At 47.1% G+C, this 25,340-nt stretch overlaps 1 protein-coding gene across 4 annotated transcripts in view; it reads left to right on the forward strand.

Annotated features, from left to right (window-relative positions):
• The window catches only part of vezt (vezatin, adherens junctions transmembrane protein), a 187,500-nt gene that overhangs the window by 25,923 nt on the left and 136,237 nt on the right, over positions 1–25,340 (forward strand). For all 4 annotated transcript variants that reach the window (XM_072471888.1, XM_072471890.1, XM_072471887.1 and 1 more), the window contains exon 2: positions 20,289–20,420. In XM_072471888.1, coding sequence (XP_072327989.1) covers positions 20,289–20,420 — 132 coding nt within the window. The remainder of the gene's footprint in view (positions 1–20,288; positions 20,421–25,340) is intronic.

Raw genomic sequence — 25,340 nt, forward strand, 5'->3', positions numbered from 1 at the left:
GGCTTAATTTAACACGATTGGTGGAACAGATGGAGGAGGACTTCAAGAGATGGGACATGGTGTCCTTGTCACTGGCAGGTAGGGTGCAGGTGGTTAAAATGGTGGTTCTCCCGAGATTCCTCTTTGTGTTTCAGTGCCTCCCGGTGATGGTCACAAAGGCTTTTTTTAAGAGAATCGAGAAAAGCATTATGAGTTTTGTGTGGGCCGGGAAGACCCCGAGAGTGAGGAGGGGGTTCTTGCAGCGTAGTAGGGATAGGGGGGGCTGGCACTACCGAGCTTAAATGATTATTACTGGGCCGTCAATATTTCAATGGTGTGTAAGTGGATGGGAGAAGGGGAGGGAGCGGCGTGGAAGAGATTGGAGAGGGCGTCCTGCAAGAGGACCAGCTTACAAGCAATGGTGACGGCACCGTTGCCGTTCTCACCGAAGAAATACACTACAAGCCCGGTGGTGGTGGCAACATTAAAAATTTGGGGGCAGTGGAGACGGCATAGGGGAAGGACGAGAGCCTCGGTGCGGTCCCCGATAAGAAATAACCATAGGTTTTCTTCCTGGGAGAATGGATGGGGGATTTGGAGCATGGCAAAGAGCTGGGGTAGTACAATTGAGAGATCTGTTCGTAGATGGGACGTTTGCGAGTCTGGGAGCGCTGACGGAAAAATATGGGTTGCCCCAAGGGAATGCATTTCGGTATATGCAACTGAGGGCTTTTGTGAGGCAACAGGTGAGGGAATTCCCGCAGCTCCCGACGCAGGAGGTGCAGGATAGAGTGATCTCAGATACATGGGTGGGGGATGGTAGGGTGTCGGACATATACAGGGAAATGAGGGACGAGGGGGAGATCATGGTAGATGAGCTGAAAGGGAAATGGGAAGAAGAGCTGGGGGAGGAGATTGAGGAGGGGCTGTGGGCTGATGCCCGACGTAGGGTAAACTCGTCGTCCTCGTGTGCCAGGCTAAGCCTGATACAATTCAAGGTTCTACACAGGGCGCATATGACTGGAGCACGGCTCAGTAAATTTTTTGGGGTAGGGAATAGGTGTGGGAGATGCTCGAGAAGCCCAGCGAATCACACCCACATGTTCTGGTCATGTCCGGCATTACAGGGGTTCTGGGCGAAGGTGCTTTCGAAAGTGGTGGGGGTCCGGGTTGAGCCAGGCTGGGGGTTGGCTATATTCGGGGTTGCAGAAGAGCCGGGAGTGCAGGAGGCGAGAGAGGCTGATGTTTTGGCCTTTGCGTCCCTAGTAGCCCGGCAGCCAAACCCCCGGGCGTGGAGACCTGGATAAACGACATGGCAGGGTTTATAAAGTTAGAACGGATCAAGTTCGTATTAAGGGGTTCGGCTCAAGGGTTCACCAGGCGGTGGCAACCGTTCATCGACTACCTCACAGAACGATAGAGGGAATGAAAAAAAAGAAAGAAAGACAACAGCAGCAACCCAGGGGGGAGGGGGGGGGGAGGATCCGGGCGGGCTCTTAGGGATGTCATTGTATATGTATAGACATTTGTTATAGGTAATGTATATTGGACTGTTGGATTGTATCTTTGGAGAGTAACTATTTTTGACAAGGCAGTTGCCATTTAGTTTTGTTTTTGTTTCTGTTTATATATTTATTTACTTGTTTAAAACTGGCCACTGTTATTTATTTTGCTTTATTGTTGTTTAAAAGAAAAACTATGTACTGTTATGTTTGGCCAAAAAACCTTGAATAAAATATATTTAAAAAAAAGAATATATTCAAAGTTTTAGCACCAACTACTTCCTGTGGTAAAAAATTCCACAGGCTCACCGCTCTTTGTGTGAAGAAGTGTCTCCTTATCTCTCTGAAATGGTTTACCCTGAATCCTCAGGCTGTGATCCCTGGTTCTGGACCTATCATTGGTAACATCTTCCCTGCATCTACCCTGTCTAGTCCTGTTAGAATTTTATAAGTCTCTATGAGATTCCCCCCTCATTCTTCTGAACTCCAGCAAGAACAATCCCAAGCTAATCAATCTCTCCTCATATGACAGTCCCGCCATCCCTGGAATCAGTCTGGTAAATCTTCGCTGCACTCCCTCGAGAGCAAGAACATCCTTCCTCAGAGAAGGAGACCAAAACTGCACACAATACTCCCAAGTGTGGCCTCACCAAGGCACTGTACAATTGCAGCAACACATCCCTGCTTCTATAATCGAAACCTCTTGCAATGAAGGCCAACATACCATTACCTTCTTTACCGCCTGCTGCACCTGCATGCTTACCTTCAGCGAATGGTGCACAAGGCCACCCAGGTCCCGCTGCACATTCCCCTCTCCCAATTTACAACCATTCAGGTAGTAATCTGCCTTCCTGTTATTGCTTCCAAAATGAGTAACCTCACACTTATCCAAATTATACTGCATCTGCCATTGGTTTGCCCACTCGCCCAACCTATCCAGATCTTGCTGTAGGATCCCTGCATCCTCGTCACAGTTCACCCTCCCACCTAATTTGGTAGCATCTGCTAATTTTGAGATGTTACATTTTGTTCCCTCATCCAAATCATTAATATATATTGTGAATATCTGGGGTCCCAGCACCGATCCCTGTGGTATCCTACTGGTTACTGCCTGCCAATTTGAAAAGGACCGAAAAGGACTCTTTGTTTCCTTTCTGCCAACCAGTTTTCTATCCACTTCAATACATTTCCCCCAATTCCATGCGCTTTAATTTTGCACAATAATCTCTTATGCGGGACTTTGTGAAACGCCTTCTGAAAGTCCAAATATACCACATCATCTGGCTCCCCCTTGTCTACTGTACTGGTTACCGTTTCAAAGAATTCCAACAGATTTGTCAAGCATGGTTTTCCCTTCATAAATCCATGCTGACTCTGACTGATCCTGTCACTGCCTTCTAAATGTTCCGCTATAAAGTCTTTGATAATGGATTCAAGCATTTTCCTCACTACTGATGTTCGGCTTACTGGTCTATAATTCCTTGCTTTCTCTCTACCTCCCTTTTTGAATATCGGAGTGACGTGAGCTACCCTCCAATCCGCAGGAACAGTTCCAGATGCTATAGAATCCCGGAAGATGACCACCAATGCATCCACTATTTCCAGAGACTAACATCCCAGGAATAAGCCTGGTAAACCATTTGCTGCACTAGAGATAGCAAGAACATCCTCCTTCCGATAAGGAGGCCAAAACTGGGCACAATAGTCCAGGCGTCATCTCACCAAGGCCCTGTATAATTGCAGCAAAACTCTCATCCTCTCGCTCTGTGGGTGGCACGGTAGCATAGTGGTTAGCACTGTGGCTTCACAGCTCCAGGGTCCGAGATTTGATTCCCTGCTTGGGTCATTGCCTGTGTGGAATCTTCACATTCTCCCTGCGTCTGTGTGGGTTTCCTCCAAGTGCTCCGGTTTCTTCCCAAAAGTCCCGAAAGACATGCTTGTTAGGTGAATTGGATGTTCTGAATTCTCCCTCGGTGTACCCGAACAGGCGCTGGAATGTGGTGACTAGGGGCTTTTCACAGTAACCTCATTGCAGTGTTAATGTATGATTTGATTTGATTTGATTTATTGTCACATGAACCGAAGTACAGTGAAAAGTATTTTTCTGCGGCTGAGGGAACGTACACAGTACGTACAGAGTAGACAAAAAGAATAATCAACAGAGAACATTGACAAATGATACATCAACAAACAGTGATTGGTTACAATGCGGAACAAGGGGCCAAACAAAGCAAATACACGAGCAAGAGCAGCATAGGGTGGCGTGAATAGTGTTCTTACAGGGAACAGATCAGTCCGAGGGGGAGTCGTTGAGGAGTCTTGTAGCTGTGGGGAAGAAGCTGTTCCTATGTCTGGATGTGCGAGTCTTCAGATTTCTGTACCTTTTGCCTGATAGAAGGGTCTGGAAGAAGGCAATGCCTGGGTGAGAGGGGTCTCTGATAATGCTGTCTGCCTTCCTGAGGCAGCGGGAGGTGTATACAGAATCAATGTGGGGGTGGCAAGCTTGTGTGATGCCTACTTGATGTATGCCTACCTGTGACAATAAAGATTATTATTCTATAAAGACCAATGTTGGTTTTTGCAGCATAAAATAGGGGTTATTTCTCAGGGTCTCCCTGGTTGCTCCGAAATAATACCATCCATACACTGATGGCAGAGCCTAACTTAATTCCTTGTCTGTGCACAATTGCTACTCATTTCCCATACCACATTTATTGTGTGTGCCAGTTACATATGATCAAATTTCCTACATTTGTAACTGGAAATCTTCCCAGTAAGGTTCCCAGCAATATCATTTGTGAATTTTCATCATTTGCAAGTTGAGTTTTTAGGAACAGTAAATTGTTTGTTTTTGACTGATGTGAACCCCCACTTGCCTAGCTTGCCACCAGTCCCTCAATTTATTCCTCTGTCTGGAAATCCATCGAGCTGTTTCCTGAGCCTATTAGTTTGTAATACTTCAGTGGATTTTTCTGGCAACTTGAAAATGTGCAGGAAATAAAGACCTGTACCATTGCCTTGTCCATTATTACGATGATAGTTGACGGTTGATGTTTGCATTCTTACTGTAAGTTTCAAAGTTCACAAGTGTGTCTGGTCAAAAGGATAATTTTTAAGACCAGCTAATGGAGAAACCGGTAAACCAATCTGTTTGTTCTCTTGCTGTCTGCTGTTAAATGAGATGAAGGCTCCAATTGATGCCTTGCAAGGTTAACAGAGGGCCTCTAACAACTCTTTGAAATTTAACATCCCTGCAATTGATGAGCTTCTGATCCTGTTCTATATCTTCAGAGTTTGCATATGGATTTGTAAACTTCCATCTGTTAACTTCCTTTATTGACGTGCTTTCAAAGATGGAATGAAAGCTAGAAAAGACAACCACAAGACTCAAACTGGAAGACAATTATTTGAAAGTAGAAAAGCAGTTGTAATTTTTCAACACTGGACACATCAAAGGCATTAAAACTTCAACACCTGTTGTGATTGGTTTGTTTGTACGGTAAACATAGTACTTTGTGCAGGACGTTTACGTCTCTGCTTGGTTCACTTTTGTAGCAACAGCTGTTGTGACTGGCAAAACTGTTTCAATGGTAATGCAGTCACTGAGTGCCTTTCATTTGAAGCACTGTTAGGGTCCCCAACCATCGCATAATATTTTGTACTTCTGTCCAAAAATAACAGCATGTGTATTTGTAATTACACCTTTAAATGTAGTAAAATGACGAAGGCACTTCATAAGAGCATCATCATACAGTAAAATTGACTAGCTGCCAAATAAAGAAATATTAGGTCAGGTGACCAAAAGCTTGGTCAGAATATAAAGAATAGAAGAGAATGACGAAAAGATTAATCAGGAGAAAGAAATTAGAGTGCACGTGGAAGCTAGCTAGAACTTTAAAACTGATAGCAAGAGTTTCTACAGATATTTAAACAGGAAAAGGGTAAGTAAAGTTTGCATTGGTCCCCTAGAGAGGGACAATGGGGAGTTGATAGCAGATGATAAGGAAATGATGGATTAAATGAACAAATATTTTACTTCTGTACTTACTATAAAAGATACAAAAAACATTCCACTAATAGCTGCAAACCAAGAGATGGAAGGGAGAGGGGTACTTGGTGAAATTAAAATCACTAGGGAAGTGGTATTGAGCAAACTGATGGAACTGCGGGCTGTTAAATCTCCGGGTCCTATGGACATCTATTTAGGGTCTTAAAAGAGGTAGGTAATGTGGTAGTGCATTGGTAATTTTCCAAAATGCATTATATTCTGGAAAGGTTCCTTCAGACTGGAAAGTAGCAAATATAATCCCTCTATTCAAGAAGGGATAGAGGCAGAAATCATGAAACTGTAGGCCAGATAGCTTGAAACCTCTCATGGGAAGATATTAGAATCGATAATTAAGGAGGTTATAGCTGGGCAGTTAGAGAAACTCAAGGTAATCAGGAAAAGTCAACATGGTTTTGTGGAAGGGTAATATTGTTTAATTAATTTATTGGGTTCTTTGAAGGAATAACATGCGCTGTAGATTAAGGGGAGTCTGTGGATGTGCTGTACTTGGATATCTTGACGGCATTTGGTAAGTTTGCATAAGTGGGTCTTTTTCTAATTGGTGGAATGTGACAAGAAGTGGAGCCCTGTGCTTGGTCCTCAACCTTTTACAATTTATGTCAATGTCTTAGATGAGGGGTGTTAAGGCATGGTAGCTAAATTTGCAGATGACACAAAAATGTAGGACAGCATGTTGTGAAGTGGACATAAGGAGGTTGCAGATAGATGTAGGTTGAGTGATGGGCAAAAAACGGCCAATGGAGTATATGTGGGAAAATGTGAAGTTGTTCACTTTGGCAGGAAGAACAAAAATGCAGATTGCTACTTAAACTGCTTCACAATTCTGGGGTGCAGATAGGTCTATACATTCTAATGCATGAGTCACAAAAGGTTAACATACAGGTACAGCAAGTAATTAAGAAGGCTAATGGATGCTCTTGTTTATTGCGAGAGGAATTGAACATAAAAGTAAGAATGTTATGTTTCAGTTATACATTGCATTGGTGAGACCACGGGCGGGATTCTCCAACCCCCCCGTCAGGTCGGAGAATCGCCGGTGGACGGCGTGAATCCCGCCCCGCCGCTGGTTTTCGGGCGGGGGCAGGATCATGCTGCGCCGGTTGGGGGCCGTTGGCAGCGCCCCCCCGGCAATTCTCCTGGCCGCGATGGGCCTACCGGCCGCCCGTTCCTGGCCAGTACCGCCGGCGTGAATCCATCCCGGCGGGACCTGGCTTGGAGGGCAGCTAGCGGAGTCCTTGGGTGGGCGCAGGGGGATCCGGGGGGGGGGGGGGCACGGTGGCCTGGCCTGCGATTGGAGCCCACCGATCTGAGGGTGGGCCTGTGCCGTGGGGGCACTCTTTCCCTCCGCGCCGGCCTCTGTAAGGCTCCGCCATGGCCGGCGTGGAGAAGAAACCTCCTGCGCGCACGCAGGAAACACGCCGGCGGTTCTGTGCATGCGCCAACTCGTGCCGGCCCACGGCGGCCCTTCGCACCAGTCTAGCCCCCAGAACTGCGGAGGATTACGCAACTTCCGGGTGGCCCGACGCCAGAGTGTTTCGCGCCGCACTTGGAGCCAGTGCCAAGCCGTCCCGCCAATTGCGGGAGAATCCCGGCCCACATTTTGACTATTGTGTGCAGTGTTGGTCTCCTTAATTAAGGAGATTAAGTACATTGGGAAGAAGTTCGGAGGAGGTTTATTAGATTGATAGTTCGAATGAGCAAGTTGTCTTATGAGGAAAGGGTGGACATGCTGAGCTTGTTTCCACTGGAGTGTAGAAGGGTGACTTGATTGAAGGATATAAGATCCCAAACAATCTCAACCAGGCGGACCCTTTCTGTGGTTGCTGCCCAGAGGTAGAATAGGAGGTTCGGAAGGGCCAGGTCTTCCATGTATGTGAGTGTGGGGAATGGGAGTGGGGCTGTGGCCAGTGCTCGGAAGGATGTCCCTAATCAGGAATTCTCCTCCATTTTGACCCAGTCTGTTCTCCCCATTCCTGTACTCTTTCTGCGGTAGCTACCCGGTGGTTGAATAGGTGGTTCAGGAGAGCCAGGTCTCCCATGTTCCTCCTTCTTTGTAGCACATTCTTTCTGATCCTTGGGGTCTTCGCTCCTCCCCCTCCCCACACACACACATGCCATGATTAGTTTGTCTATGTTGTAAAGAGGACCTTGAGGATGAAGATTGGGAGGGATCTGAACAGGAAGAGGAACGCAGGATCTGAACAGGAAGAGGAACGCAGACAGTATGTTCATTTTGATCATCTGCACTCGACCCACCAGGGAGCGAATTCCGCCTCCGCAGGTCTCTCTACCTCTTGCAAGGGCACTGTTTTAAAATGAAGCGTTGCCCTTTGTTGCTAACTTTTGGTTGGCTCTTAATTCGTAATTTGCCCTGTTTGTTTAACCTTTGCTCTAGAGTCGCCAGGTATCTTTATGATACCGCCACGAGGTTCAAGTTCAAGTAATGATCAATAACTCAACACACCATTTAGTAAGATTCAAATCAAAACACGTTTATTATACACAGTAAATCACTATTCATGCATAAACTCTACTTTCTAGACTATTCCTATCACTAAAAGGCCTATACATAGCTTCGGAATTGGCCCACCAGGTCAGGGGAACAAATGGCCTTTTGTTCAGGTCCTGAGTCTGCAGGATTCAAAAGCTGGTATGGACTAGTAGCTAGGAGCGCCTATCTCATAGCGAGTGTTGACTGGAGACTTACTTGGTTGATGTGGCCGCTTGGACAGGTCACTCTCGGGTTGATTCAAGTTGCTGAGTGACCTTGCCAAAGAAGGACGATTTGAACTTGGGGGCTTTACTTTATAGTCCCCAGGGGCTTCCCGCCCTTCGGGGCGGACCCCGTACCTGGTTCCAAATGATTGGACTGCGTTCCGATCATTTGGATCGATTTATCCAATACTGGAGTTGTTCCCTTTGTCTTGGCTCCTGCTGGCGCCGAGGAGTCTGACTTGGCTTTGTTCACCTTAAGTGTTGCGATTGTGCCTTGGAATCGCTCATTACTACGCAGATGGCTGCTGGTTTCAGTGCTGTCTGGTCTTTGCAAGTTTCAATACACATGATTTCTGCACTTGCCAGTCTTTGCCTGTGTTGGCTGAATTTCCTTTCAGTCTTTGCGGTTCTCCATTTTAAGTCCGGAAGGGGCCAACCCAGGTGGCTCCACCTTTTAGAACAGATTTCTTTTTTACATGTTTTTCTTGGACAGCCAGTCTGCAGCCTTGGGTGCTGCTGCTCGCCAGCTGAGCAGGAATCTTCGGCAAGCAATAATGGAGGCAAAGGCTAGGGGCGTCTGCCCCTCTCCCCATAAAGAGCTCTGGCTGCTCTGAAACCCCGAAGACTGCCACAAGCGGGCATGGCTCCACCCTCATTCTCACAACCTTGGACATTGCCTCAAATAAAGCTGTCCCGTACCCGACCAGTCTGGGGCAAGGCTAGAACATGTGGATGTGGTTGGCTGGGGTTCCCTGTCACCGTTCACATTTGTCCTCCACCTCTGGGAAGAACCTGCTCATTCGTGTTCTGGTTAGGTGTGCCCTGTGCACCACTTTGAACTGCATGAAACTCAGCCCGGAACATGAGGAGATGGAGATTGCCCTGTGCAGGGATGTAAATTGAGAGTCCTTCCCCTAACTCTAGACCTAACTCCTTCTCCTGCATCTCGTCCAGTGGTGACCGTACCTCCTCTAGTAGCCGTCCGTACATGCCCACACAGTTGCCATCCCCTAGTTCACCCGTGGACAGAAGTCTGTCCAGTTGGGAGTGTCCTGAGCGCTGGGGGAACGTTGCAGTTTCCTTTTGGTGGAAGTTCCTTATTCGTATGTATCGTAGTTCATTCCCTTTCGGCAGCTGGGGTTTTCCGTGAGTTCACCTAAGATAGCTATTCTACCGTCTATGTATAAGTACCCTACTATCAGTACCTTTTCATCCTCTCTCCATCTTTTAAAGAAGGCACCCACAGTCACGGAGGGAATCTTGTGGTTCTTGTAGATGGGGCCATGGTGGACATTGCCTTCCGACCGAAGTGGTGACTCACTTTGTTCCATGATCTCAGTGTGGCCACTACCACTGGGCGGCTTGTGTATCTGACTGGGGGGAATGGGAGTGGGCCCGTGGCCGGTGCTCGAAGGGATGTCTCCATGCAGGAATCCTCCATTTGATCCAGTCTGTGCCCGGCTCCTCTCCCCATCCCTGTACTCTTTCTGTGATAGCTGCCCGGTGGTAGAATAGGAGGTTTCGGAGGGCCAGGTCTCCCATGTTCCTTCTTCTTTGTCACACATTCTTCCTGATCACTGGGGTCTTCGCCCCCCCCCCCCCTCCTTCCCCCAGCACACGCACGCATAAATGCCATTATTAGTTTTTCTACGATTGTGAAGAAGGCCTTGGGGATGAAAATCGGGAGGGATCTGAATAGGAAGTATTCCTATAGCAGTGCGTTCATTTTTATCGTCTTCACTCTCCCCTCCAGGGAGATTCTCTTCAGAGAGTCGTGAACACAGCCCAGTCCCTCACGTGAAACCGCCTCCCATCCATTGACTCAGACCAACCCGGGAAGGGGAACCATCCCACTAGCGGGAAGTCCCAGACCGTATGAAACTACAGAGAGTCATGAACACTGCCCAATCCATTATGCAAACCCGCCTCCCATCCATTAACTCTGTCTACACCTCCCACTGCCTTGGGAAAGCGGGCAGCATAATCAAAGACCCTCTCTCAGACTAAAGGAACGATCCTTTAAAACAGAGATGAGGAGGACTTTCTTCAGCCAGTGGGTGGTGAATCTGTGGAACTCTTTGCCGCAGCAGGCTGTGAAGGCCAAATCACTGAGTGTCTTTAAGACCGAGATAGATAGATTCTTGATTAATAAGGGGATCATGGTTTATAGGTAGAAGGCAGGAAAATGGGGTGAGAAAAATATCAGCCATGATTGAATGGCGGAGCAGACTCGACGGGCCGAGTGACCTAATTCTGCTCCTATGTCTTATGGTCTTATTTGTACTACATGGATCTTTACAATTTCATTTCTAAATGAACTCAAATACTGCTACTTCTCCACCTTTAATGCTATCATCCCGGGTAATATCTTTACTCTTTCCACTTTGGTCATTTGCACCCCTCGCCTGCAACATGGCTCCCATCCTTGTTTTCACAACTCCATGGGATAGATTTCAGCGTAACTGTTGCAGAAAACCTCAAAACTCTCACCATCTGTGACTGTGGTGCGTTATCCCACCATATGCTGCGCAACACCTCCACAATCTTTGATATATTTTGTCCCAATGTACTGCTCCAATGTCTTTCCTCTGATTTCGTATCACCCTGCCCTATCCTCATAACCCCGTAACTTAACCTGCATATCCTTGGATGCTAAAGGCCAATTTTAGCTTGGCCAATCCACCTAACCTGCACATCTTTGAACTGTGGGAGGAAACAGGAGCACCTGGATCCCTTGCCCTATGAGGCTAACCACTGGGCCGCGTGATTTAAATGGACTCAATTTTGATGAACAGTGACCCAGAACAAGAACTCTGCACTATAAAAGCTGCTCTTTTTCGTTCTGCGAGTTGAGACATCTGCGGTTTGAAGCAAAAATGTCTGATGTTGCTTTGTTTTTATTCATTCTAGTTAATGCCGCAACAATTTTTTGAATTCTTGTGATATTGTGAAATTTGTTGACGCAGCGGAATCTTTAATTTTCTACCATGGTATATATAGTAGTCACAGATAAAAGCTGAGCGTGATTGGTGAGCACTGTTACCTAAATTTATGCAACTCAGGGTGGCATGTGGCATGGTTAGCACTGGGACTGCGGTGCTAAGGACCTGGGTTCGAATCCCGGCCCTGGGTCACTGTCCATGTGGAGTTTGCACATTCTACCCATGTCTGCATGGGTTTCACACCCACAACCCAAAGATGTGCAGGTTAGGTGGATTGGCCATGCTAAATTGCTCCTAAAATTGGAGGGAAAAAAATTGAGTCCTCTAAATTTTTTTTTAAAAAATTATGCAGCTCAGAGTGCAACAACGTCTCTTAAAAATAATGACCTGTGGACTTCCGGGTGTGGCGATGACCAGCTAAGTCGCACGTTTCGGCAGCTCCCGGTGGAACGGACTTTTGGGCTCTTAATAAGAGCCCCAACGGCAATTTTAACGGCTAAAAGCACTGTGCGGTAAACCAGAAGGGAATCCCCCCTGGATGCGGATGGAAAAAGGAGAGGAAAGTGGCCGGATTGCGGTGGATCCTTTAGAGCAGCGGCAAGGAAGGCAAGCAAAAACCAAGATGGCGTCGGAAGGTGGCAGTTTAATATGGGGCCCTGAACAACACGAGTTTTTGAAACGCTGCGTGGAAGAGCTTAATAAGGAGATGAAGAAGGAGCTGTTGGCCCCGATATTACAGGCGATTGAAGGGCTAAAAGATGAGCAAAAGACCCAGGAGCGGGAGCTTCGGCTCGTGAAGGCAAAGGCTGCCGAGAACGAGGACGATATACAGGGCCTGGTGGTGAAGACGGAGATGCACGAGGCACACCATAAACGATGTGTGGAAAGGCTGGAGGTGCTGGAGAATAATGCGAGGAGGAAGAATTTAAGGATTCTTGGTCTTCCTGAAGGTGCAGAAGGGGCGGACGTCGGGGCATATGTGAGCACGATGCTTCACTCGTTAATGGGATCAGAGGCCTCGACGGGCCCGTTGGAGGTGGAGGGAGCTTATCGAGTTATGACGCGAAGACCGAGGGCTGGAGAAATACCTCGAGCCATAGTGGTGAGATTTCTCCGATATAATGACAAAGAGATGGTCCTCAGATGGGCGAAGAAGACTCGGAGCAGTAGGTGGGAGAACGCGGTGATCCGCGTATATCAAGACTGGAGTGCGGAGGTGGCGAGAAGGAGCTTTAATCGGGCCAAGGCGGTGCTTCATAAAAAGAAGATTAAATTTGGAATGCTGCAGCTGGCAAGACTGTGGGTCACATATCAAGGGAAGCACCACTACTTTGAAACGGCGGATGAGGTGTGGACATTTATTGTTGAAGCGAAATTGGAATAAGCGGGTTATTAAAAAAGAACGTTTGAGACAAAGTGGTGGGGCGAATATGGGGGGCGAAGAGGAGGGGAAAAAGGGGGGAGAGATGATTTTTATGTTGTTAATCCTGCGACCCGGTAATTTTTCTCTCTTCCACAGGTTGTGGGGGAGGGAGGAAGGGAGGTGGAGGAGCTGGGGGCGTTGGCCATTGGGGGCGGGGCCAAAAGGGAAGCGCGGGCTTTGTTCCCGCGCTATGATAATTATGGCGGGAATAGGGAAGCAGGAAGGAGGGGGCGTCGCACGGTGCGAGCCGAGGTCACGGGGGGAAGCCGAGGTCGGCCAGAGGTTGCTGACTTCTGGGAGCAACATGGGGGGTGTAACTACGCTAGTGGGGGATCTAGCGGGGGGTGTGGGAGGGGGGATTTACTGGGTTGCTGCTGCTGGGGAGAAGGGGGAGCTGGTATGGGGTGGGCGGGGCGGGAGGGCACCGCCTGGGGGGGACACAGCTGCGTGGGAACCGGGTGAGGAGCTGGATAAAAGGGGATGGCTAATCGACAAGTGGGGGGGGGGGTAAAGAGCCCCCCAACCCGGCTGATCACGTGGAATGTGAGAGGGCTGAACGGGCCGATAAAGAGGGCACGGGTACTCGCACACCTTAAGAAACTTAAGGCAGATGTGGTTATGTTACAGGAGACGCATCTGAAACTGATAGACCAGGTTAGACTACGCAAAGGATGGGTGGGGCAGGTGTTTGATTCAGGGCTAGATGCGAAAAACAGGGGGGTGGCTATACTAGTGGGGAAGCGGGTAATGTTTGAGGCAAAGACCATAGTGGCGGATAGTGGGGGCAGATACGTGATGGTGAGTGGCAAATTACAGGGGGAGGCGGTGGTCTTAGTGAACGTATATGCCCCGAACTGGGATGATGCCAACTTTATGAGGCGCATGTTAGGACATATCCCGGACCTAGAGGTGGGGAAGTTGGTAATGGGTGGAGATTTTAACACGGTGCTGGAACCAGGGCTGGACAGATCGAGGTCCAGGACTGGAAGGAGGCCGGCAGCAGCCAAGGTGCTTAAAGACTTTATGGAGCAGATGGGAGGAGTAGACCCATGGAGATTTAGCAGACCTAGGAGTAAGGAGTTTTCGTTTTTCTCCTATGTCCACAAAGTTTATTCGCGAATAGACTTTTTTTGTTTTGGGAAGGGCGTTGATCCCGAAGGTGAGGGGGACGGAGTATACGGCTATAGCTATTTCGGATCACGCTCCACACTGGGTTGACTTGGAGATAGGGGAGGAAAAAGAACGGCGTCCACCCTGGAGAATGGACATGGGACTAATGGTGGATGAGGGTGTGTGTCTAAGGGTGAGGGGGTGTATTGAAAAGTACTTGGAACTCAATGATAATGGGGAGGTCCAGGTGGGAGTGGTCTGGGAGGCGCTGAAGGCAGTGGTTAGAGGGGAGCTGATACCAATCAGGGCACATAAAGGAAAGCAGGAGAGTAGGGAACGGGAGCGGTTGCTGCAAGAAATTCTGAGGGTCGACAGGCAATATGCGGAGGCACCGGAGGAGGGACTGTACAGGGAAAGGCAAAGGCTACACGTAGAATTTGATTTGCTGACAACGGGTACTGCAGAGGCACAGTGGAGGAAGGCACAGGGTGTACAGTACGAATATGGGGAGAAGGCGAGCAGGTTGCTGGCCCACCAATTGAGGAAAAGGGGAGCAGCGAGGGAAATAGGGGGAGTGAGGGATGAGGAGGGAGAGATGGAGCGGGGAGCGGAGAGAGTGAATGGAGTGTTCAAGGCATTCTATGAAAGATTATATGAAGCTCAGCCCCCGGATGGGAAGGAGAGAATGATGTGTTTTCTGGACCAGCTGGAATTTCCTAAGGTGGAGGAGCAGGAGAGGGTGGGACTGGGAGCACAGATCGAAATGGAGGAAGTAGTGAAAGGAATTAGGAGCATGCAGGCGGGGAAGGCCCCGGGACCGGATGGATTCCCAGTTGAATTTTACAGGAAATATGTGGACTTGCTCGCCCCGCTACTGATGAGAACCTTTAATGAGGCGAGGGAAAGGGGACAGCTGCCCCCGACTATGTCAGAGGCAACGATATCGCTTCTCCTAAAGAAGGAAAAAGACCCGCTGCAATGCGGGTCCTATAGGCCTATTTCCCTCCTGAACGTGGACGCTAAGATTCTGGCCAAGGTAATGGCAATGAGTATAGAGGATTGTGTCCCGGGGGTGGTCCATGAGGACCAAACTGGGTTTGTGAAGGGGAGACAGCTGAATACGAATATACGGAGGCTGCTAGGGGTAATGATGATGCCCCCACCAGAGGGGGAAGCGGAGATAGTGGTGGCGATGGATGCCGAGAAAGCATTTGATAGAGTGGAGTGGGATTATTTGTGGGAGGTGTTGAGGAGATTTGGCTTTGGAGATGAGTATATTAGATGGGTACAGCTGCTGTATAGGGCCCCGATGGCGAGCGTGGTCACGAATGGACGGGGGTCTGCGTATTTTCGGCTCCATAGAGGGACGAGGCAGGGATGTCCTCTGTCCCCATTATTGTTTGCACTGGCGATTGAGCCCCTGGCAATAGCATTGAGGGGTTCCAGGAAGTGGAGGGGAGTACTCAGGGGAGGAGAAGAACACCGGGTACTTCTGTATGCGGACGATTTGTTGTTGTATGTGGCGGACCCGGCGGAGGGGATGCCAGAGATAATGCGGATACTTGGGGAGTTTGGAGAATTTTCAGGATATAAACTGAACATGGAGAAAAGTGAGTTGTTTGTGGTGCATCCAGGGGAGTAGAGCAGAGAAATAGAGGACTTACCGCTGAGGAAGGTAACAAGGGACTTTCGCTACTTGGGGATCCAGATAGCCAAGAATTGGGGTACATTGCATAGGTTAAATTTAACGCGGTTGGTGGAACAGATGGAGGAGGACTTCAAGAGATGGGACATGGTATCCCTGTCACTGGCAGGGAGGGTGCAGGCGGTAAAAATGGTGGTCCTCCCGAGATTCCTCTTTGTGTTTCAGTGCCTCCCGGTGGTGATCACGAAGGCTTTTTTCAAAAGGATTGAGAAGAGTTCATGAGTTTTGTGTGGACCGGGAAGACCCCGAGAGTGAGGAAGGGATTTTTGCAGCGTAGTAGGGATAGGGGGGGGCTGGCACTACCGAGCCTAAGTGAGTACTACTGGGCCGCCAATATCTCAATGGTATGTAAGTGGATGGGAGAAGAGGAGGGAGCGGCGTGGAAGAGATTGGAGAGGGCGTCCTGCAGGGGGACTAGCCTACAAGCTATGGTGACGGCGCCGTTGCAGTTCTCACCGAAGAAATACACCACAAGCCCGGTGGTGGTGGCTACTCTGAAAATTTGGGGGCAGTGGAGACGGCATAGGGGAAAGCCGGGAGCCTCGGTGTGGTCCCCGATAAGAAATAACCATAGGTTTGCTCCGGGGAGAATGGATGGGGGATTTGGAACATGGCAAAGAGCAGGGGTAACACAATTGAGAGATCTGTTTGTAGATGGGACGTTTGCAAGTCTGGGAGCGCTGACCGAAAAATATGGGTTGCCCCAAGGGAATGCATTCCGGTATATGCAACTGAGGGCTTTTGCGAGGCAACAGGTGAGGGAATTCCCGCAGCTCCCGACGCAGGAGGTGCAGGACAGAGTGATCTCAAAGACATGGGTGGGGGACGGTAAGGTATCAGACATATATAGGGAAATGAGGGATGAGGGGGAGATTATGGTAGATGAGCTAAAAGGGAAATGGGAAGAAGAGCTGGGGGAGGAGATTGAGGAGGGGCTGTGGGCTGATGCCCTAAGTAGGGTAAACTCATCGTCCTCGTGTGCCAGGCTAAGCCTGATACAATTTAAGGTGTTACACAGGGCGCATATGACTGGAGCACGGCTCAGTAAATTTTTTGGAGTAGAGGATAGGTGTGCGAGATGCTCGAGAAGCCCAGCGAATCACACCCACATGTTCTGGTCATGTCCGGCACTACAGGGGTTTTGGGTGGGGGTGACAAAGATGCTTTCGAAGGCGGTATGTGTCCAGGTCGAACCAAGCTGGGGGTTGGCTATATTTGGGGTTGCAGAAGAGCCGGGAGTGCAGGAGGCGAGAGAGGCTGATGTTTTGGCCTTTGCGTCCCTAGTAGCCCGGCGCAGGATACTGTTGATGTGGAAGGAAGCCAAGCCCCCGGGTGTGGAGACCTGGATAAATGACATGGCAGGGTTTATAAAGCTGGAACGGATTAAGTTCGTCCTAAGGGGATCGGCTCAAGGGTTCACCAGGCGGTGGCAACCGTTCGTCGAATACCTCACAGAAAGATAGAGGGAATGGAAAAGAAGAAGACAGCAGCAGCAACCCAGGGGTGGGTGGAGGGGGAGGAACCAGAAGGACTCTCAGGGATGTTAGTGTATAAGTATAATATGTATAGGTTGTTGTTATAGGTAATTGTATTCTGGACTGCTGAATTGTATTTTTGGAGGGTATTTATTTGGGACAAGGCAGTTGCCATTTAGTTTTGTTTTTTAATTTTGATGTTTATATATTATTTATTTCTTGTTTAAAAAACTGGCCATTGTTATTTATATTGTTATATTACTGTGTAAAATATACACAATGTACTGTTATGGTTGGCCAAAAATTTTGAATCAAATATATTTATTAAAAAAAATAAAAAATAATGACCTGTGTTAGTCCTCCGGACGAGCTCCCCAACGCAGCGTATTCAGACCAATTGAATCTTGCTCATTGACCAGAAACTGAACTGGACTAGCCATATAAATACTCTGACCACAAGTGCAGGCCAAAGGCTGTGAATTCTGCAGCGAGTTACTCTCCTCCTGACTCTCCAAAGCCTGTCCACCATTTACAAGGCATAAATCAGAAATGTGATGGAATACTCTCCACTTGCATGGATGAGTACAGCTCCAACTATACTCTAGAAGCTCAGCATTATCCAGAACAAAGTACCCCCTCCTGATCACCTGATTCATCAAGTGAAGCAATCACTCCCTCCATCACTGACACACAGTGGCAGCAGCGTGTACCACTTATAAGATCCAATACAGCCAAGGCTCCTGGGACACCAAACCCATGACCTCTACCAGCTGGAAGGCCAAGCACAGCTGGCATATGGGAAACCACCACTGCAAGTTCCCCTCCAAGTCACACTTTATCCTAAAATAGAACTATCTTGAAAATCTGATCATTTGTTGACCAGCACGAGATAAAATGACCGTGAGAAGCTACAGTTCTGTTAATCCTGTGTTTTACTCTCTCCCAAATGCTACACAATCTGCACTGCCAAGTGTTTTCAGCATATATTGTTTTTATTTCAAAATTTCAGGAACCATAGCATTTTCCTATTGACTAAAAGTTGCTGGATTGTTATAAAAGCATGAGTTCATTAATCCTTTCAAGGCAGAGAGCCTGCGCCTGTGCCCTCCCCACCTAGTCTGACCTACACGTAACCTATTGCCCGACTGTGCCAATTGTTACTCAATTGGAAGTCCTGCCACTGAGTCAAAAGCACCCGGAGGAAACCCACGCAGACACTGGGAGAACGTCCCTCTACAGAGGCAGTCACCCAAGGTCAGAATCGAACCGAGGTCTTGCACCTTCAGTTGGTGCCAGTAACTGTGTGGCACGGTGGCACAGTGATTAACACTGCTGCCTCACAGCGCCAGGGACCCGGGTTTGATTCCGGCCATGGATAAGTGTTGAGTTTTCACTTTTACTCTGTGTTTGCTTGGGTTTCATCCGGGTGCTCTGGTTTCCTCACACAGTCCAAAGATGTGCAGGTTTGGTGGATTGGTCATGCTAAATTGCCCCTTTGTGTCCAAAGATGTGCAGGTTAGGTAAGGTTGTGGGAATCGGGTGGGAGAGTGGGCCTAGGTAGGGTGCTCTTTTGGAGGGCCAGTGCAATTTTTAAGGGCCAAATGGCTTCCTTCTGCACTGTAGGGATTCTGGATTGCCAGTCCCATCCTCCTTCCTGTCTGGTCACTTGAACTAAAAAATTATGGCACATAGCCTGAGCTGAACTTTGAACCCTATTTCCAGTTCATCGTTACGATTTCACACTTCAGCCTCATGAACATAGCCTATCTATATCAGCTATCTGTCTACTGGCTCTTATCAGGTCTTGCTTGCCTTCTCTTTTATGGTCACTTCAGCTGCTTTCTACACAAACCTCAGCTGCTCCAGAATTCTTTTTGCTTGTTTCCTACCCACCATCCCGATTGCTTGCCGATCTCCACTGGGCCACTGCTCTTCAATGCATTTGCTTGAAAGTCATGGTTATTTTCAAAATCCCATTACTGCCTTGCTCCTTCCTCTCCAATCCCACATCTCAGCATACAGTGTCCATTCCTCTGATTCTGGTCTACTTTTCACCCCCTGTCCCTCACAAGCCCTTCGATGGCACAGCCTGCAGTAAGCATCCTTCTCCTCGAACCCCTTTCCCTCGCTACTTGTCTTTCCACTTTACACTACCTTCAGAAGCCTCCTCAAAGCCTAATGTTTTGATTGTGTTTTGAGGCATTTACCAATATTCACCAATATTGTTGTTAATGTTGGGTTCTGATGACCCCCCAGCGTGGAGGCCTGGATAAACGATATGGCAGGGTTTATCAAGTTGGAGAGGATGAGGTTTGCCTTGAGAGGGTCTGCGCAGGGGTTCTACAGGCGGTGGCAACCGTTCCTAGACTATCTCGCGGAGCGTTAGATGAAGGTCGGACAGCAGCAACAGCAACCCAGGGGGCGAGGGGGGGATATCTTTTGTGGGGAGGGGGGGGGAAGGGTTTTTTTTCTGGGGGGCATTTGAGCAAGAAAACACATGAATGATCTGGAAAACTGACATGTACGGGAGGAATCAAAGTTCTGTATCATATTGACTTGCCATGTTCATGTCTTGCTATGCAAGCTTTCTTTCTTTTTTGTTACGGGGGGGGGGGTTTGTATGGTTGAAAATTTTGTTTAAAAATTCTTAATAAACATATATTTTTTTAATGTTAGGTTCCGATAAAACTGCCTTCTGGTAAGGCTGTGTGGATGCTTCATTGGGGCAAGTGTTCTGAAATTGCAAGTTGTTGTTAAATATTTAAAAATTGTTTTGTCTTTTTTTAAAAAAAAAAGCCAAAAAATTGCTTCACTTCAAAACAAAGTCTCGGTTTCCTCCCCGCGTCCATTTTCTTGCCTTGCTTCCTGAAGGCAGCAATATGTGAAGGTTCAGTGGGTGCGGTTACTTTTCAGGATACAACCAAAATGTTTAGTTTTTACTGGAAATTGTGCAGTGAGCATCCTTGCAAACCATCACATCCGTGTCCAACTTTGTCCTTGCCTCGTATTCATTTATATGCATGAATCACTCTATGGGGATCAGGAGGAGCAGCTCTGCCATTGTTTATTCACTCCTTAACACAAAATACTGGAGCCAATTTAAGTTCCTCTCCTGCCATCCCAGCTGAGCTTGATTAACTCCTGTATTTACCAATTAAACCTGGACCCTTCGGGCTGTACAATTGAGTGCCACATTGAGTCCACATTTGCTTATGAAATAGATTTTATGGTCTTAAAGAAGAATTAGTAGTTTTCTTTTGTTAAAATTGCAGATCTCTTGCGAGCATGAAAGCTAACTTGGTGTGTGATGCTCTTTTTTTAATCCCTTGCCTAACATGCCGTTTTTTAAATTTCCTTTTATCTGTCAGAACTCTCCTTTGTACCAGTACTTGCAGGATGTGGGACACACTGACTTTGAATTCTGTCCAGCTTCATCACGGGCGGAAGAATGCTCATCAAAGGAGGAACCAAATAAACTGGAAATCCCTACCATGCCAATAGTGAGTGCTTAGAATCTTGAAAATAAGGAGACTCTCCTCATATTAAAGATACAGTATCGTTTCAGTTAATATTTGCAAAAAATAGCCATGTATTTTGCCTTTTGCATCAAAGCAAAACCCTCGAGAAATTTCAGTCAGAATTCTGTGTAGCACATCAAACTTTTCAGTTTATCTTTGAGCCATGTTTAGAGTTAATTTAAAATAACCCATTAAACAACAAGTTGCACTTTTATGGAGGCTTTAATGTGGGAAATATCCCGAGGTGTTTCACAAGAACATTATAAGGCAGCATTTTACACCAAACCAAACAAGGTGATATTAAACGAGATGTCCAGAATCTTGGTCCAAGTTGTGGATTTTGCAGAGAAGAAATAGGCAGAGATGGAGGCCTTTTAGGGATGTAATTCCAGAGATTTTCTGAAGTGTTGTGAGCTTGGAGGTTATATAAGTAGGAAGAGACTAGGCTATGGAAAAATTTGAACATGAGAATATATAGATCTGCAAGTAGGGTCATCTGTGGGTGAGGAAGATGAAAAAGATCTTTTTGTTGATTTATTTCATGATATGAAAGTCGACTTTCTTTCCAGCCTTCAAATATTATTGCTGTCACCTTAATTCAGTCATAGAGCAGCATTTCTTCTTGATCAATGCTGTCAAGTACCGTAAGAATTGGTGTGTCCCCTCGTGAATCCTTTATTTCGACTAATGCATTAAGAAATAGTTTACCTGCCTTAAAGATTTTCTGTGACTTATTACCAGCGTCTTAATAAGGTCTGTCATTTACTGAAAATATGCTGATTTCTACTCCGAATTTAATCTCAACCTCTGATTAAATTTCATCTGTAATTCAGTATATTTTTCTGGTTTATACACATACTGATATTTTCATTTTGAAAAAAATGTGCCTCGCATTTGCAGAGGCTGTTGTTGGTAAATTGAATATTTCACACTCAGAAAATGGGAGAGAACTGTTGTGATCTTGAGATTAGGGTATATTATCGCAATTGTGTTTTATCTAATCTGGGTGAGGTTGAAGTTGACTGATTGCTTCTGACTGAGTGCCAAAAATTGAATGTTTCATTTGCCACAACTGATTTCCCTCACCTTGAAAATAATGAAAGAATTAACAACCAATTTCTTACGGGGAAGGAAGTTGCAATTGTTAAAATCCTATCAAATAAAAAAATCTGAAAATATTCTTTCTGTCAAATGCAAATTATTCAAAAGCAATCTGAGGAGAAATTCCTATCTTTGGGATTCTGTTCAAGTCTGCTTCTAATTATTTTTATGTAATCATCAGCCTTAAACATACCGTGTTGCTGTATCTCAGTGGCTTCTAAACAACTGCATGAAGATCAGTCATTTTTAAAATATATATATATTTATTCAAATTTTTCAACAAATTTTCAACAAACCCCCCCCCAACAAAAAGAAAGAAACAAGAACACAACAATCAGAAATTATACATTGGATTTCCCCCATATACAATAACCCCCCATATAACATTTAAAAGCACAAATAGGGGGGGGAAAAACCACCTTCACCCAAACGCCACCTCAAAAGAACCCCCCTCCCCGCCCTTGGCTGCTGCTGACCTCCTCCTAATGCTCCGCGAGATAGTCTAGGAACGGTTGCCACCGCCTGAGGAACCCCTGCACAGACCCTCGCAAGGCAAACTTTATCCTCTCCAGCTTGATGAACCCCGCCATGTCATTGATCCAAGCTTCCACACTAGGGGACTTCACATCTTTCCATAGTAGCAAAATCCTCCGCCAGGCTACCAGGGACGCAAAGGCCAGAATACCGGCCTCTTTCGCCTCCTGCACTCCCGGCTCGTCCGATACCCCAAATAATGCCAATCCCCAGCTCGGCTTGACCCGGGCGTTCACCACCTTGGACATAGTCCTCGCAAAACCCCTCCAAAACCCATCCAGCACCGGGCACGACCAGAACATATGGACGTGATTTGCCGGGCTCCCTGAGCACCTCCCACATCTGTCCTCCGCCCCAAAGAACCTACTCAACCTCGCCCCTGTCATATGCGCTCTGTGAGTAACTTTGAACTGTATTAGGCTGAGCCTGGCGCAAGAGGAGGAAGAATTAACCCTACTCTGGGCATCAGCCCACAGACCCTCATCTATTTCCTCCCCAAGCTCCTCCTCCCACTTGCCCTTTAACTCCTCCACCGAGGCCGCCTCCCCTTCCTTCAACTTCTGGTAATTGCCGAAACCATGCCTTCTCCAACCCATACACCTGAAATCACCCTGTCCTGAATCCCATGTGCCGGAAGCAGCGGGAATTCCCTCACCTGCCGCCTCACAAATGCCCTCACTTGCATGTACCTGAAAGCGTTTCCCGGGGGTAGCCCAAACTTCTCCTCCACCGCCCCTAGGGTCGCAAACGTCCCATCGATGAACAGGTCCCCCATTCTTCTAATCCCTGCCCGATGCCAGCTCCGAAACCCCCCCCATCCATTCTTCCCGGGACGAACCAATGATTCTCCCGAATCGGGGACCAAACCGAGGCTCCCACCTTGCCCCTGTGTCACCTCCACTGCCCCCAGATCTTCAGCGTCGTCGCCACCACCGGACTCGTGGTGTACCTTGTCGGCGAGAGCGCCAGCGGTGCCGTCACCAGCGCCCTCAGGCTCGTGCCCACACAGGATGCCATCTCTAGCCTCTTCCATGCAGCCCCCTTTCCCTCCATTACCCACTTACGGATCATCGCCACATTGGCTGCCCAATAATAGCCACACAAATTCGGCAGCGCCAGCCACCCCGTCCCTGCTACGCTCCAGAAACACCCTCTTGTGAAGATCAGTCATGACTATTGAATGGTGGAGCAGGCTCGATGAACCATATGGCAGACTCTTCCTATTTCTTATGTCGTCTAATAGTAGAGGAATGACAATAGCAGGAACTAGGTTAAGCACCACAACAAGAAATTTCAGCAGCTCCTGGATGCTGATCCTCCAAGATTGCAAAGAAACATAAAAATATAAAAATAAACATTGCAAATAAAAGAGGGGAGAAAATTGGGGAGGAATCATAGATTCCCTACAAAAGGAGGCCATTCGGTCCATCAAGTCTGCACTGACCTTTCAAAAGAGCACTCTACCTACCCCACTCCCCCACCCTATTCCTATAACCCCGCACATTGATCATAGCAATCCACCTAACCTGCACATCTTTGGACTGGGTGTAAACCGGAGCACCTGGAGGAAAACCATGCAGACACTAGGAGAACGTGCAAACTCCACACAGTCACACAAAGGATGTATTTGAACACCGGTGCCTGGCGCTGTGAGGCAGCAGCGCTACCCACTATGCCACCGTGCTGGAAGGAAGAAATAAATAAATTCTATGAATTAATCGCGAATAGGCTTTTAGCCAAGTACATTTTCCAAGTTGCCCTCAAAGGAATAAGAATCAAGAGGTACAATCGATCTGAATTCAAACCATGTTATTGAACCTATTTGCATTTTATGCAATTGTATAGAGTATCAAGTTGTACTGTATACAGTAGTTTATTTCTTTGGCAGAGTAACCGTCACTTACAAAAGTTAATCATTCTGTTCAGCACACTGAAATATATCACATAAGGATACTTGCATACCGGAGTGTTGTATCAGATCAGAAGAATCTCCTCCAGATAAATTTACATACCTTGCTTAACAATTCTGCCAGCTTTAGCATAATTTGTAATTGACATGCAAGTGTTTTTTTCTTTCAAGTATCATAGAATCATAGAATTTACAATGCAGAAGGAGGCCATTCGGCCCATTGAGCCGTTGGAAAGAGCACAGACTTAAGCCCACGCCTCCACCCAATCCCAGTAACCCCGCCTAACCTTTTTGAACATTAATGGGCAATTTAGCATGACCAATCCACCTAACCAGCACATCTTTGGACTGTGGGAGGAAACCAGAGTACCGGGCGGTAACCCACGCAGACGAGGGGAAAAGGTGCAAACTCCACACAGACCGTCACCCGAGGCCGGAATTGAACCCGGGTCCCTGGAGCTGTGAGGCAGCAATGCTAACCACCGTGCCACCCTTACAGATGGTTTATTCTCTAACTCTTAAACTCAGTTTGCACTTGCATATTAATATGGGAATTAGAAGGATCAAGTCAATTTACTTTTTGAAAGGAGTCTGAATAATATGGAACATCTTGGATTACTTTGAAAGCTGCATTGTTTTAAATCTGAGAATGATATGGAAATGTTATCTTGCAAATATGTACTTTATTGCAACAGTTGGCTATTCCTGTACTTCGTAATGGCCAAAGATTCATTTCTATATCAAAGAAAATGTTCTGCAAAAACTGTACGCGCAAAAGTAAATTACACCATTGTGATGCAGCTCTTAATACCACAACCTCTGGTGATTGACGTGAACTCGGGCATAATCTATTTTGGGACTACGCGGTTTAATTCTAAAGCTGTGATCGGTTTTGGGCACCACGAATTAGGAAAGATATGTTGGCCTTGGTGGGATTGCAGCACAGATTATACAAGGGGTTATAACAGTGAAAAATTATGAACTTGGCTTGTATTTCCTTGAGTGTAGAAAGTCGAGGGAAGATTCAACCAAGATGTTTACAATGTTGAAGAGATTTGAAAGTGCAGATATGGAGAAATGAGAATAAGGGGACAAAATTTTTTAATTGCCGCAAGGAACCAATTTTTCAAGTCAAATGCAGACGGGATCTGGGGCAGTTGGCGCTTTCAGGACTAGTAGGTTGTTGTTAGGTAAAGAATATCAAGGAATGTGGACAAACGGTGAGTAAATGGACTTCAGGTGCCAATAATCATGATATAATTGGATGTTGGAGTATGCCCGAGGGACTGAATGGATTCCTCCTGTCCTTAATGTCCCCATGTTTCTAACTAAGAATGTTGACTGTTATTTCTATCAGG

The sequence above is a fragment of the Scyliorhinus torazame genome, chromosome 13 (assembly GCF_047496885.1).
Source record: "Scyliorhinus torazame isolate Kashiwa2021f chromosome 13, sScyTor2.1, whole genome shotgun sequence".
In the NCBI taxonomy this organism is placed as follows: Eukaryota; Metazoa; Chordata; class Chondrichthyes; order Carcharhiniformes; family Scyliorhinidae; genus Scyliorhinus; species Scyliorhinus torazame.